General features: G+C 38.3%; 1 protein-coding gene across 1 annotated transcript in view; it reads right to left on the minus strand.

Moving 5' to 3' along the window:
- LOC136876467 (uncharacterized) overlaps positions 1-15610 on the minus strand; it is a 484774-nt gene that overhangs the window by 25718 nt on the left and 443446 nt on the right. Inside the window, exon 22 of the mRNA XM_068228446.1 lies at positions 11439-11511. Coding sequence (XP_068084547.1) covers positions 11439-11511 — 73 coding nt within the window. The remainder of the gene's footprint in view (positions 1-11438; positions 11512-15610) is intronic.

Genomic DNA, 15610 nt, shown 5'->3' on the forward strand with positions numbered 1-15610 from the left:
CGTTCCCGGACATCTTAAGCGTCTTCTGTAGGTACTGAGTCTCGCATCAATACGCAACTGCAGACACCTCTATGCTAATGTAAACATAGCTTCATCGGGACACTGAGGTCATAATCATCAAAGACCCATTTAAGGAGACAACCAAATGATGTGCTTGAATAACTTGCATCATAAGTTGGCCCATCGAAAATTTAAGGTCCAAACAGGGTCGTTGCTGCGACTTCCCCCAACAATAACATAATATTTGGTTAATTATGTTTCAGTTCAATTGTAAAATGAGAATTTTCTTTTGTCAAGAACACCACATTTGTATTATGTGAATTGCATTAGATGGTAACCTCATCAATGAAGAGAACTTTTGAGCAGGTGTCTTACATGGGAAGGTGTTCAACAATTTATGGCATGCTGCGTATCATCGATTCAAGTCAGCATCTGACCGTTCTTTTGGTGAGAGCCAAGCTAAACAGCTTTTACATTAAAGTTTTTCTGCATTTGGTTCATCATGGTATTCTAAGCTCTGCTGCTCATTTTCTCATTGACTTAATGGGCGAATGCTCAATGAAGGGCCTTACCACTTCACATGTTTGTGGGGGCAATACCTTTTGTCTGCTTTGTAGCCAGTCTTTAACTGACAAGGGGAGGCCACAATTTTCAGATCACAGATTATCTTCAAACTTTGTACACTTTTAGTAGTCCATCAAGACAACATAATGTGCAAGCAGTAAGGCGTACTACTTAGGCGTTCTCAACAAAATCACAAGAGAAATTTTTGCATCGAATATGTACCGGTGCATTGTGATAATGAGCACAAGATAGCGGTGGTCGAGTGGTTAGCGTTCAAGCACCATAATCAGTGGATCGAGTCCCGCTCATTGTTTTTTTTCAACACTGGTCATATTCTTTCATATATATTACAATTGAAAGGTAATGTAATGAAAAAGTACGTGAATTTGCATGAATTTTTTTTAAATTTTCAAAGTCATTTGGCAGTTCCAGGTACCTTACCTGATTTCACTGTCAAGTATGAGGGATTTTGCAAATCACAACAGGCATACATTTTCAGGAAATCTTTATGCATTTGGTCATTTACTTGTCATTAATTATAAATAACTTCACAAAGGAAATTCAATATATCCTCCTATTCAATACATACACATCTCCATCATTATGTGTGTGTGGGTATTCAGTCCAAAGGCTGGTTTGATCCTCCACAGCTCCGCCAACAGCTGTCAGAAATAGCCTAGGCGTCTCCGTTGAATCACTATCACAAATAGTTAAGACATTGGAAATTCAATAAAAATTCATGCAAATACACATACTTTTTTCATTACATTACCTTTCAGTTGTAATATATATGAAAGAATATGACCAGTGTTGAAAAAATAACCAATGAGCGGGACTCGATCCACTGATTATAGTGCTTGAAGGCTAACCACTCAAACACCGCTATCTTGTGCTCACGATCGAAATGTACTGGTACATATTTGACGCGAAAACTTCTCTTGCGATTTTCTTGAGAATGCCTAAGTAGTATGCCTTACTACTTGCACATTATGTTGTCTTAATGGACTACTAAAAAGTGTACAAAGTTTGAAGATAATCCATGATGGTGACTCAAGGGAGAAAGACTGTCATTTTAAATTTTAGGACAGTGATTTCATCCTCGTTTTTTAATTATAACACACTGCAGTTTTAGACTGAAAGGTCCACAACCTCGCATTAATCACTTATTGTTTTAATTCCCTCATGTCTCACTTGTTTTCATTCTTTTCTTCATTTTGTTTTAACACATTTTTAGCATCAATTATGTAAAAAACTTTAACCTTTTTTCACCGAAGATGGCTCAAACGAGTTGAAACATGTTTGACTATTACTACTCCATCCATTGATTAGGAGGACATATGAAATTTCCTTTGTAATGTGAAAACCATCAATAGGGAATTTTTCTAATATCTTGTAATTATAAATAATGTAATTTTTGTAGTGATGAAAATTAGTAAACAGCCAAATAACATTGGAAATTCAATGAAAGTTCATGCAAAAACACATACTTTTTCATTATATTACCTTTCGATTGTAATATAATGCATATGGAAGAAAATGACCAGTGGAGGAAAAAAAACCCAAAGAAAACAATAAGTGGGACTCGATCCAGCAATTATGGAGCTTGAACGCTAACCATTCGACTGCCACTACCTCGTGCTCATGATCGCAACGTACCAGTACATATTTGACACGAAAACTTCTCTTGCGATTTTCTCGAGTATGCCTAAGTAAGATATACATGATCCAAACTGCAACCTTACCAAGAAGTACACAAAACAACACAATGCAAATGAACAAACATCCAAACGAAAACAAACACAATACTTACCGTAAGGGCAGTAGCACAAAACACGAAGCGTGGAGGGCAAAAAGATGAAGGAGAAAGGCCAGGGTCTTACATTAATGTTGACAGGTTGCCAGATCAATATTACTAACTACTAAATAACAGACAAGATTAAATAAAATTAAAAAAAGAATATTTACTTAATAAATCAAATATGAAATTTTAAAATAGTATAAGAACAGTTAAATAAATATATTCTTTTTAAAAAAAACAAAAAAAAAAAAACACAATTAAAACTAAAGGGAGAAACAGTATTTTATAATGAAATTTACATTAAGATGAAATGAAGCTGATATTAACAAACGCTTCCACAAAAAATCAAAGTTGGAAACTCATAACTGATACCATTAAATAAAATTGTCAATTACGTTACCTTAATGTACAGAAAGATTAAAATGTTTTTTTACAAAATTTGTTGCAACCAGAAATTTTAGAATGATAAACACTAGGTAATTATTACATGGAAATTCATTTTTAAAAAAATATAGAGGATAATCAGTATGTGGGCCTGTGACTATTAATACTGTTTAAAATTGAAATTCGCTACACTACCAACGAATAATACGTCACACGCAAAAGCACACAAAAGAACACACGTACAATAAATCAGTGGCTCCAACTGTGAATAAAATTGACATAAATAAACCAAACCAGATTAAATTATAATAAAACAAAGGAGGAAAACTATCCCAACTAAATGAAAAATATCAAGGGAAAAATACTATAAACGTTCCCACATAATAACAGAACACAGAAGCACATCACAGGAGTGACCATTTACCAACGCCAATCCATCATCCCATAATAGTCATCAAAGCCACCAAAATTAATAACGCGTCCATCAGATAAGATAATAAGGGGATGACAACTTATGTAATAATAACAAAGGCAAGGAATCCAAACAATGAGTAGAATGTGACAAGAAAACGTAAAGAGAATGGCATAATTTAAGTTCAATATCAACCGGCAAATTTTAATTTTTCACAGATTTGACATTATTAAAAATAATAATTATTATTATTATTTATGCAAGAGGTGACAGTTGTTGTTTGAGTCATCAGTCCATAGACTGGTTTGATGCAGCTGTCCATGCCACCCTATCCTGTGCTAACCTTTTCATTTCTACGTAACTATTGCATCCTACATCTGCTCTAATCTGTTTGTCATATTCATACCTTGGTCTACCCCTACCGTTCTTGCCACCTACACTTCCTTCAAAAACCAACTGAACAAGTCCTGGGTGAATAAGATGTGTCCTATCATTCTATCTCTTCTTCTCTTCAAATTTAGCCAAATCGATCTCCTCTCACCAATTCGATTCAGTATCTCTTCATTCGTGATTCGATCTATCCATCTCACCTTCAGCATTCTTCTGTAACACCACATTTCAAAAGCTTCTATTCTCTTTCTTTCTGAGCTAGTTATCGTCCATGTTTTACTTCCATACAATGCCACGCTCCACACAAAAGTCTTCAAAAACATCTTTCTAATTCCGATATCAATGTTTGAAGTGAGCAAATTTCTTTTCATAAGAAAGCTCTTCCTTGCTTGTGCTAGTCTGCATTTTATGTCCTCCTTACTTCTGCCATCGTTGGTTATTTTACTACCCAAGTAACAATATTCATCTACTTCCTTTAAGACTTCGTTTCCTAATCTAATATTTTCTACATGTTAGAAATTACATTTTCTTTTGTTAAGCAGTTAGCCTACAGTTTAGATAATTTAGAATGAAGGGGGCTTTGGATTACGCAAGGATAAGTACATGAGGCGTCATTAATTAAAAGACCGAACTATGCAAATAACGATCGCGTCCAATTAATTAGCCGGCCATGGCAATAGCAACAGTTAGAAGGTAGATACAAATGACGTAGAAAAAATTGGGGAGGAAAATCAACACCAAAACTAAATAACAGAATAATAATAATAATAATAATAATAATAATAATAATAATAATAATAATAATAATAATAATAATAATAATAATAAACATCTCAAAGAATGGGTAGGCAAACAAGGTACGAACCACAACACAGAAAGATTAAACAACTCGCACAAAATACAACCTCATAGATGCATAACTAGCGATCCCAAATCCCCACATAATTTAGTTACATACTTTTACGAATTTACTGCATAACCGATACAATGAATTTGCTTCTGGATATTTCCAGTTTTTAATTAACGAACTGAAGTTTTCGAAGTATGTGCTCCTTGGCAGTACGAGATCACTTGCATAATATAGACTTTCCAGCACTTACTTGAGTAGAGTTATCCAATACTAAGACTTACAACACATTTAGAGCTGGGCATTTCTGTAACCGTTAACACACACAAAGCTTTCTTCTTACACCAATGAAAAACTTAAGGTTGGAGCACACTGAGAAGCATTTAAAAAGTAAAGGGCATAGTCCTAACGTCCACAGAGTTATCCACCAGAGTCAGGCTCCATTACCAAGGATCTCCCACTATGCAAAGGTGTCTCTTTAAGGGCTCCACTTAACGCAGCCATGTTGAAAGCTCCAACGCAACAGACAGACTACACCTCTATCACACAGAGAAGGCGGAAGTCAGCCGCTCCCAGCATTCAAAGTTCGCACTGCGTAGCACTGCGGCAATCGCACGATAATCAAGTGAATCAGATTAATCCAGCAAATACATAACAATAGGAGATATAGTTTTGAATTAAGTGTGCATGGAAAATTCCACAACTAGGTGACAGTTCCAAACAATGAACAATAAATAACATCTCGTTTCACAATTAGACATGCCAGATAAATAAATAAATACTCGTAGACGTTTTCATGTTAGAATTCCATTTGCCAAATAAATATTAGTTGCCATATTCACGTCACACAAATGTAGTGGCCTCCACTGTGAGCCAAGAAGGAACAGACTTTTCTTCTAATGCAGAAGTGTTGCTTTCCATTGAGGAGTCTTCTTTTACAGTTCCTGAAACACTGATAATATATGGGCCACTGTCTGACCTATTTACTGTCTTGCATGTCCGACTCGTTGGCTGAATGGTCAGCGTACTGGCCTTCGGTTCAGAGGGTCCCGGGTTCGATTCCCAGCCAGGTCGGGGATTTTAACCCTAATTGGTTGATTCCTATGGCCCGGGGGCTGGGTGTATGCGTTGTCTTCATCATCATTTCATCCTCATCATGACGTGCAGGTCGCCTAAAGGCATCAATTAGAAAGACCTGCACCTGGCGAGCCGAACCCGTCCTGGGATATCCCGGCACTAAAAGCCATACGACATTTCATTTTTTACTGTCTTGCATGTATTCATACACTTGCCATTAATCACTCTCCGACTGAGTAACTTCTCATTTATGCCATGATAACACTGCAACTGAACAGACAACTACCAAACACAACATTCTTTACTTGTTGAGTCCTTAGATGTGCCCCTGCACAATCACTATTAAATTTAACAATTGGCAGATGAAGTGTACGTGAACTTAGCCCAAAACCCTCAAGGAGACACTTTCAACATCTACTGTGATATCAAGTACAGGAAAAAACACACACAGTAATAATGATAAGGACTTTTTGCCCACCCTGAACACTGAAATCCTGATCATTCCACTTGGGTGGGACTGAGGCTATCTAGGATTATTGAAAAAGATCATAGGCACAGGACAGTAACATTCACATATTACTGTACACAAAAATCACACCAACACATATTCTTTTAAACTAATAATTATACACTTTGAAATGTAAGAAATTGAACAACTCTCTTACCAAATAATCATAACCTGACTCAAATTCCCAGGAGCAGTTAGGAGAAGTGAAGAGTGCTTTAAATTGAATCCCCCAGTTTTCTTTATTTCAAAGACTCCAATTCATTATCTACTATAATAGGACTCATGAATAAGGAACTGTCAGCCAGTGTAATTCAATTCAAATTCAGAAGCTTGCTTTTTGAGTCTGGTGATATTTACTTTTTGACTCAGATTATATACAAAATCAGATTTTTGAGACTAAAATTATAAAGACTCTGCTGCATTTTGAAAGTACTGCACAGCAGTAGACAGAATATGAGGATATTAAATTATGTAACGTACAGGGAGTTCTTTGAACAGCACCTCAACAACAGTCTCACCAGTAGAAGAAACACTTGATGATGCCATATTCGATCGATCTTGTATATACTACATGCATATCTTTTAACAGATTTCTCAGGAAGTAAAGTAGAGGAGATGGAACCTAGCCTAAAAATCTCAAGGAGGCACTTCCAACATCTTCTGTGATATCATGTACAGAAAAAAATAAATTTGTTGTTCAATCAATCAATCAATCAATCAATCAATCAATCAATCAATCAATCAATCAATCAATCAATCAATCAATCAATCAATCAATCAATCAATCAATCAATCTGCATTTAGGGCTGTCACCCAGATGGCAGATCCCCTATCAATTGTTTGCCTAGCCTTTTCATAAATATTTTCAAAGAACTGAGAAATTTATCAACATGTCCATTGAAAAACTGTTCCAATCCCTTACTTCTCATTCTAAAATAAATAAATAAATAAATAAATAAATAAATAAATAAATAAATAAATAAATAAATAAATAAATACATAAATAAATAAATAAATAAATAAATATTTGCCCCAAATTGTCCTCTTGAATTTCACCTTTATTTTCATGTTATGATCTTTCCTACTTTTGAAACATCCGCTCAAGCTTATTCGTCTACTAATATAATTCCATGCCATTTCTCCACTGACAGCTTGGAACATACCACTTAGCCGAGCATCTCGTCTCCTTACTCCCAAGCCTACCCAAAGTTTGCAACATTTTCATAACACTACTCCTTTTTCAGAAATCACAAAGAAGAAATCATGCTGCTTTCCTTTATGTTACCCATTTCTTTTATCAAGTAGTCCTGGTGTGGATCCCATACACTGGAACCACATTCTGACTGATTTCCTACCAGAGATTTACACGACCTCTCCTTTACATCTTTTCTACACCCCCTGAATACCCTCATAACCAAGCAAATGTACTCCAGACAACTGCACTTGGCTTAGTTTACTCCATGGCTGAATACTGTGCACCAGCTTGGCTCAACAACTGCCATGTTAATAAATTTTATTGCGCACAATGTGCAAAATTTGCATATTACATCAAGTAAATTACAATTCACTCAAGGAGAACTTTGTTCAGAGCAAAATTGATTCAGAGAGACTGTTCTCTTCTTGCACTTCATTAAGTGATATGTATTACACTGTTCATTGCACAATACACATACACACTCCTGGCTGGCCCGGTGGTAGGATTTCTTGGCACAGATATGGTGGTGAAAGCCGTGTATTGCAAAGCGTGTCGCCAGTCTCAACTCATATTCCTCTTTCATCCAATCCTTATTTATCAGTGCATCTGTACTGTAAAAGCTTTCCTCGATCGAGTTCCTTTTCTCTTGTAGTTCTCGTAACAGTTCCTTGTATGCCGGAGTTTGCTGTAGAGGCATTTGTAGTCTTAAATCCTCTATCAATAAGGTTTCCCAGGCTAAAACATATAAGTACCGGGATTGGGTGAATTTAGATACCCCTAGGACCCTCTCTCGGTTTCATGCTTTCCAGTTCTCGTAGCTGTTTACGTGATAGGTACTCCCATATTACTTCTAATCCGTATGTGAGCGTTGGTAGCACTCTGACTTGGAAAAGTTTCATGGCCGTCTCCAGTGACAATCTTTGCAGATGTTTGATTTCACTTATGCTTCTAAGTGCAGCAGCTAGTCTCTTCTTTATGTGTACGGAGAAGGTCGTCCCGGAGACTTGTAGTGTGATCCCTAGATATGTGAACTGGTTTTTCGGTGTTAATGTACGAAGCGCGTTTTTTAAGTAAGGTCTGTTTTGTTGTAGACACTGGTAGTTCGCGTACATATCACAATGAGCACATGTGTCGTGTACCGGCATGTCTCGGGAACAACTGTGCTCAGTTTCAGCTCTGTAGCTAACCTGTACGGTTCTGTTCTGTGCTTTCAAAATATTTTAGACTATCAACTCACCCGCCGCATGTGAGGTTCAGTCAGTGATGCTGTTTCTGTCAGCAAGGAACCTGTCTGCTGCAGAAATTCATCGACAGATTTGTGAAGTGTATGGTGATACTGTTTGTTATGAGTGAAAGCAAAGTGCGTAAGTGGGTACGACAATTCAAAGATGGCAGTGACAACGTCCATGATGTGGACCGTTCCGGCCGCCCTTCTTTGATTACAGACGATTTGGTGGCTTCAGTTGAAGTGAAGATTCGTGAAAACAGGCACTTCACAATAACAGGTCTCTCAAAGGAATTTCCTGACGTGTCGAGATCAGTGCTTTACAACATTGTTTCTGAACACCTAAAGTTTAGGAAACTCTGCTCCTGTTGGGTCCCAAAACTCATAACAGAGGACCACAAAAACCAAAGATTTCAGTGTGCAATGAAGTTCTTGACTCGTTATGATGAAGAAGGTGATGGCTTCTTGAGTCAGATCGTAACTGGAGACGAAACATGGGTTTCGCATATCACGCCCGAATCAAAGCAACAGAGCATGGAATGGAGACACACACACTCGCCTGTAAAGGTGAAGGCCAAACAGACTCTGTCCCAGCACAAAATCATGGCGTCGGCATTTTGGGATAGGCATGGTGTTTTGTTGGTCGACTTCATGCAATGAGGAACCACTATCAATGCAGAAGCATAGTGCCAAACCCTGAGAAAGCTACGCAGAGCGATTCAAAACAAAGGACGCGGCATGCTGACAAAGGGAATTGTCCTTCTCCATGGCAATGCAAGACCTCACACTGCAGGTCAGACCCGCGATTTATTGGACAGTTTTGGCTGGGAAGTTTTAGACCACCCTCCCTACAGTCCTGACCTTGCGCCGAGCGATTACCACCTGTTCCTTCACCTCAAACATCACCTCAGTGGCAACCATTACAATGATGATGACAACGACGTGAAAACGGCAGTGAACTCTAGATTATCAGAGCAGACGGCAAGTTTCTATGAAGAGGGTATTTTAAAATTGGTTACGAGGTATGATAAGTGTTTGAACTAACTTTCAAGAATGTCAAAAAATAGAGTGAAGTATGTACTTTCTGAAAATAAATTTCCTTTTTTAAATAACCTTTCGTTGTGTACTTATTTTCAAACGGACCTTACTTAAAAAACACGCCTCGTATGTCGCCCACATACAAGGTAATCCCCTTTCGATAAGCGTCCTCCTCTCCTGAATACCAATAATTCTGTCTTCTTTAGATTCATCCTTACCTCGTCATCTGCCCATTGCGTGATAAGCTCCATTCCATTTTGCAAATCTTTTATGTTATCAGCGGCTAGTGCCATATAATCCGCATATATGTATACGTTTACATTTTGTGCTCCTGGGAGATCCTGGGTCAGCGCATTGAACAATAAATGTCTCAATGGGTCCCCTTGTAGCACTCTGATGGTTTGATCTATCCAGTCTGATTCGGATACCCTGTCACTGATTTGCACTTTGTTTGCCGCTAGTATGTTAGCTATTAAATTCGTAATATCCGATCGTCCGACGAGGCTTTCCAGTTTCTCGATTAATTTCCTTCTATTGACAGTGTCAAAAGCTTTGGTGTAATCAATGAAGATTACATACTTCTTCTCGTGGGATTGTGTTCTTTCTTGTATGCCCTTTAACAGACAGCTTGCCGCTATCAGTGTGGATCTCGCTTTCTAGAATCCAAATTGTTCATCAGGTAACGGTGATTCCAACAGATTGCTTATTTTCTGTGATAATAGTTTGGTGAGTATTTTAAATGCCACAGATTCCAGGGCTATACCTCCGTAAGATTCTGGTTTGCTCATGTCCCCTTGTCCTTTATATAGCATCTTGATGACTGCCTTCCACCATGCATTACGTATGTTACCGGATTCCACGCACTTGTTCATCAGCATTGTCCACACTGGTTCAGGTAGGGTAGTGAAGCTTTTAGATATTCTGCATAAAGTCCATCTATTCCCGGTGCCTTGTTTACCTTGCTTGTTGAGATGGCCTTTCTCACTTCTCCCTTGTGAAGATTGTAGTTCCTTCTATTACTTTCCTCTCCCCTAACTTCAGTCTGGTTTCCTTAATGGCTAACACACATTGACGCCCATTTAAACCAGACTATGAGGCGGATACCTGGGACCATTAAATCCACCCCAGTTTACGGGTTACCAACTCTCTTTTATACTGCTCCTCCACATCTTAGGAGACAAAACAGCTTAATCTGAGTATATAAAAATATTGTATCCAACCCACAGTTACAGATCAATGCTGATATTTCAGATCATATGTTATTACATGACCGAATAACTTCAAGAAACCCACCAATATCAGCAATATTGATTCACTCAGTAAACAACTTCAAGCTAAAACAGAAATGGAATGAAGAATGGTCCACCAAGGCACCTCCACAATGATGAGTCAAACAGCATAATAAAAAATAAAATAAAAATAGGGATTCTAGCTACTTTGTCAGTTATGGGCCCGATTAAACCAGATACGCACTAATCATGGACCCTGTGCTGCCTTGGCATATAAATGGGGTTGGAAACTATCAGCTTCCAGTGACTGTGGGCATGACAGTCAGACAATCTACCACAATGCTTTGAGTGTCCTGTCAGGTGTTACCCAGGCGAGAGACAAGATTTTATTGATGCAACACCTGATCTAGATGAATGGCAACAAGAACCTGGACTGTAATTTATAAGGACTGCTGGAAAGTGTCCATCATGAACTTATATTTCTTTTCTTTGTTTATTCTCCATTGTTTAGTGTTTTATGTAAGTCATTATAAAAAGGGAACATGTGAAGAGATCTGCATCCTTTCTTTACAACATCATTAATGTGATTACCCCAGTGAAGATCACTGTGTACAATGGGGAAATTCCTGGCCAACTGACACATTATTTCTCAGTAGGTGTGGGCTCTACTTCACATGTGTGTTATGAAAACTGGTGTAGAAGCATGGTGCACTATTCAAGGAAAGAAAAACACACAAAGTAAATAATACATTATTTTAAGGATGAACTAACCTATCTCCCGAGTGATACCCGTGATGGTGGCAGGGGTACCATCACTATCTACCTCTTTATTCCGGGCCTGAACCTGAAATACAACAAAAGAAACAGAAGCAATTGTTAGCAGGAAGAAAAATCACTTGCTAGAATAAACTAACTAGCACACCTAATAGAGATTTAACAATAAACATTGAGATGGTTTTGGGAGCATTTTTCCCTCGTCTGATGATCATTCAAAAGGGATAAACAACAAAAATGGCCATTGCTGTAATGCCGAAATTTATTGTTGGAAATAATTGCTTAGATGAGGAAATGAGACATATGCTTAATATTGTATTCTGATTGGCCTCATCATCACAGATATTCACTTGCTAGCAATTATAGTGATGTCTTCAAAGTGCATCAAGTCTGCTGATTCTGAGTTCCTGACAGAGCTGAAGAAACCAATTGTAGATCCACAAGCTCTGTCACAATGTTGGCACAATAAAACTGCCAAAGCTCCTTATTGTTGTAGAACTTGGTGGTCATTTCTTCCCTGATTTACTCACTTCTTTTATTGGATTTGTGTTTTCATTGCTGTTGTTCAAAATGCTGTGCGCCCTGAGGGACAATATGTCACCACATTAGCCGATCAGATCCTACTTCCTCCCAGTTCCTGACATCAATTAGGCCCTTCTTGATATTCAGTTTTAGAATGTCCCTAATTATCTTCTTGTCCACCTTTCAATTGAAATCACACCACTTGTATGTATTAGGCTGCGGTTACGGACCATCTCACTTCTACAAGTGCTTGAAGACGCTTCCATGCTTGTTCTCGATAGCTGGCCAGGTGCCAGTCTGAGCAAGTTCTTTAAAAGCGAAGGAGTTCTCTGTAAGTGAAGAGTTATTCTCATATGGAGATAGATCTCTGAAATCTAGATATTTACATAGATGAGGGTATTCAGAACACCCAATTTATGAAAGTCGATGTGAACTCCGTGAATTCCATCATTTGCATGGAATGCTTAAGGATGACAAACAAACATTTCTCTAATATTATCGAATGAGGCCAGTTACATTTTACTATATTTGAGATAATATAAAGGACCTTATTACAAGGCACAAAAAAAACATTCCATTTTAGCAGAAGAAAAACTTGTAATAACTCTGAGGTAAGGGTATTGATGAAATTAAAATATTTTGGAATATAATATAATCATACTTTATTTTCTATATATTCTTTCATATTATACATGATTCTTTTAAAATGTATAAATCTGGGTGGACTGGAAGGAAATCAAATTGTCTTTGTTTATTAATTTTTTACAATCCATAATTACCACTCTGCCGACAAACTTCAACTGGCACGAGGAAACTGACAGTGGACCGTTTCACTTGCTTTACTGGTGCTAGATAGCGCTAGCTTACATGTGATAGAAAGAGAATTTCAAACGCTTCAATGCTGAACAATGTTTATAAAATGTAGCATTAGCTCATGCGGGTAGCCACTAGTTGTTCCATAACTACAGCATTAGACATGTGGGCAACATACCTGTCCATAAAAACTGATGTTTGATAATGATTGTCTCACAGTTTGTGGTACTGGCCAACTCCAAGACACTGATATTTGTTTCACATTAGTTCTAAGCCTACCAGGCAAATTGCCATTATGTGATATAAAGTGGGTAATAATCAGTTAAATATGTTTAGATCAATGCTTCCATGACCCAGATTAATAGACGTGATATATTTGGATTTTACCGAAGATAAGAGGAAAATTGCAGATAGCGTGTCTGTTAATAAGAAAAGTGAATCACAGTTTTGTATTAAATTTTCAATACCTGTTTACCAGGGATTTGTAGAAGCTGATAAAGAAGTCATACTAATTAGTTACACCTTATAAGCCGTCACTGAGATATGAGCGATGCTAGTAATACCATTCCTTATGCAGCCAGTACCTGTTATGAATGGTGTGAAAATATTACTCACAGGGTCGGTTGGTGCATGCATTTCAGTGGGCTTGGCAGACTGATATGTAATAGCCACTTCTGGGTCGGTGAGGAAAGCAACGGGAAACTACCTCACTCCTCATTTCCCTAGTATGCCTGTTCAGTGACGCCTAGGCTAACTATGACAGCTGTTGGTGGAACTGTGGAGGATCAAACCAGCCTTCAGACTGAATACCCAACAACACATAAGCCATCGTGCGCACCCATTGTTGATGGGTTAATTTCTGTAGCTGCAGGAGTAATGCCATGAATGGCAGAAATGGTGGTGGTGACAGTGGTGATTATTATTGTTTTAAGAGGAAGTACATGGGCAACCATTCTCACTTAAGACTAATCAGAAGAAAAATGCAACCCTTCAAACAAGTGTCGGCAAAAAAATAAGGGGGAAGTGCCAGGAAGGGCATGAAAATGAAAATGAGCACAACTCAAATAACAATGGTCAGTCAGTTTACTGCTATTGTTGATAAGGGCCTCATAAACCTAATACAGTCAGAGTCAGAAGAGATTAAGAGTTGGCCAAGGAAGGTTAGATATAAAAGATGAAAGTGAGGAGTCTGACTCAAGTAAGTGGAAACAATGTCAAACTCAACCAGGGGGCTGGGTTGAGTCACTCAGGCAGTGGAGTGCTGGCCTTCTAGGCTCAAGCTGGCGGGTTCAATCCTGGGTAAGTCCGGTGGTATTTTAAGGTGCTCAAATACGTCAACCTTGTGTCTGTAGATTTACTAGCACATTAAGGAACTCATGGGGTACCACCTCGGCTTCTCCAAAAATCATAAAAGTAGATGGTGAAACACATAACCATTATTATTATTATTATTATTATTATTATTATTATTATTATTATTATTATTATTATTATTATTATTTGCCTTTGCTGGCAGGACTTAGTGTTTACAGTGCACTATGTCTTCTGGTATGGGCTAGAGTAATTTTGTTACTTTCATTGATCTGTCTCTGTCTTATTCTTGGCTTTGACAATATGAAAGTGACCAAGGTATGAGCGATCCTAGTAATGTTATTCCTTATGCAGCCAGTCCCTCCTATGAATGGTGTGAAAATTTTGCACATAGGGTCCGTTGATGCATGCATTTCAGTGAGCTTGGCAGACTGATATGTAATAGCAACTTCTGGCTCGCAGAGGAAAGCAACGGGAAACTACCTCACTCCTCATTTCCCTAGTACTCCTCGTCAGTGGTGCCTAGGCCATCTATGACAGCTGATGGCAGAGCTGTTGCGGATCCAACCAGCCTTAAGGCTGAATACTGAACATACACATACATTATTATTATTTTCAATCAGTCACTACTGATCTGCATTTAGCGCAGTCACCCAAGTGGCAGATTCCCTATCTGTTGTTTTCCTAGCCTTTTCTTCAATTATTATTATTATTATTATTAGAGCAGCAGAAATTTGGTCACCAAAACCTTTCTAAATTAAGAGCCCTAGTCTCCTCTGTTAGTTGCCTCTCATGATACCAACAAGTGCATATCTACCACAAATGAGTTGAGACAGAACACAACTCAAATAACAATGGTCAGTCAGTTTACTGCTATTGTTGATAAGGGGCTTGGGATATTGTAGGTCATCACATTTTTTTCCCTTTTTTTTCAGCTTTGAGATCTAAGGACATTCCAAGGCTGTTTGAAAACAACCACCACCACCACCACGACCACCACCGAGTTTGTTACCATTGCAACTGAACAGTACTTCTACATAAACAGGTCCCCTTGTGGATGGGAGTGGCAGAATAACATTCACAGTAACCCCTGCATGTCGTAAGAGGTGACTAAAAGGGGCCTCAGTTGTTCTGAACTTGGGAGCATGGATTGGCGAGCATGGGCCTCTTAGTTGATTCCTGGGATTGCTTGCACTTACTTGTGCCAAGTTCCTCACTTTCATGTATCCTACCCGACCTTCATTGTTCTTTTCTGACCCCAACAGTATCAGAGCATTCGAGATCTGGCGAGTCTCATTTTCAAGCCCTTCGATGCCCTTCCCTTTTTCTGGCCGATACCTTAACTTTTCGAAGTGTCGGATCCCTTCCATTTTTTCTGTCTGATCAGTGTTTTATAGAGGATGGTTGCCTAGTTGTACTTCCTCTTAAGACAATAACCACAACCACCATCACCGCCACTGTTCCCCAGGTCGCAGATTCTTTATGAATTGTTTACCTAGACTTTCCTTAAATTATTTTGAAGA

The sequence above is a fragment of the Anabrus simplex genome, chromosome 6 (assembly GCF_040414725.1).
Source record: "Anabrus simplex isolate iqAnaSimp1 chromosome 6, ASM4041472v1, whole genome shotgun sequence".
Taxonomy (NCBI): domain Eukaryota; kingdom Metazoa; phylum Arthropoda; class Insecta; order Orthoptera; family Tettigoniidae; genus Anabrus; species Anabrus simplex.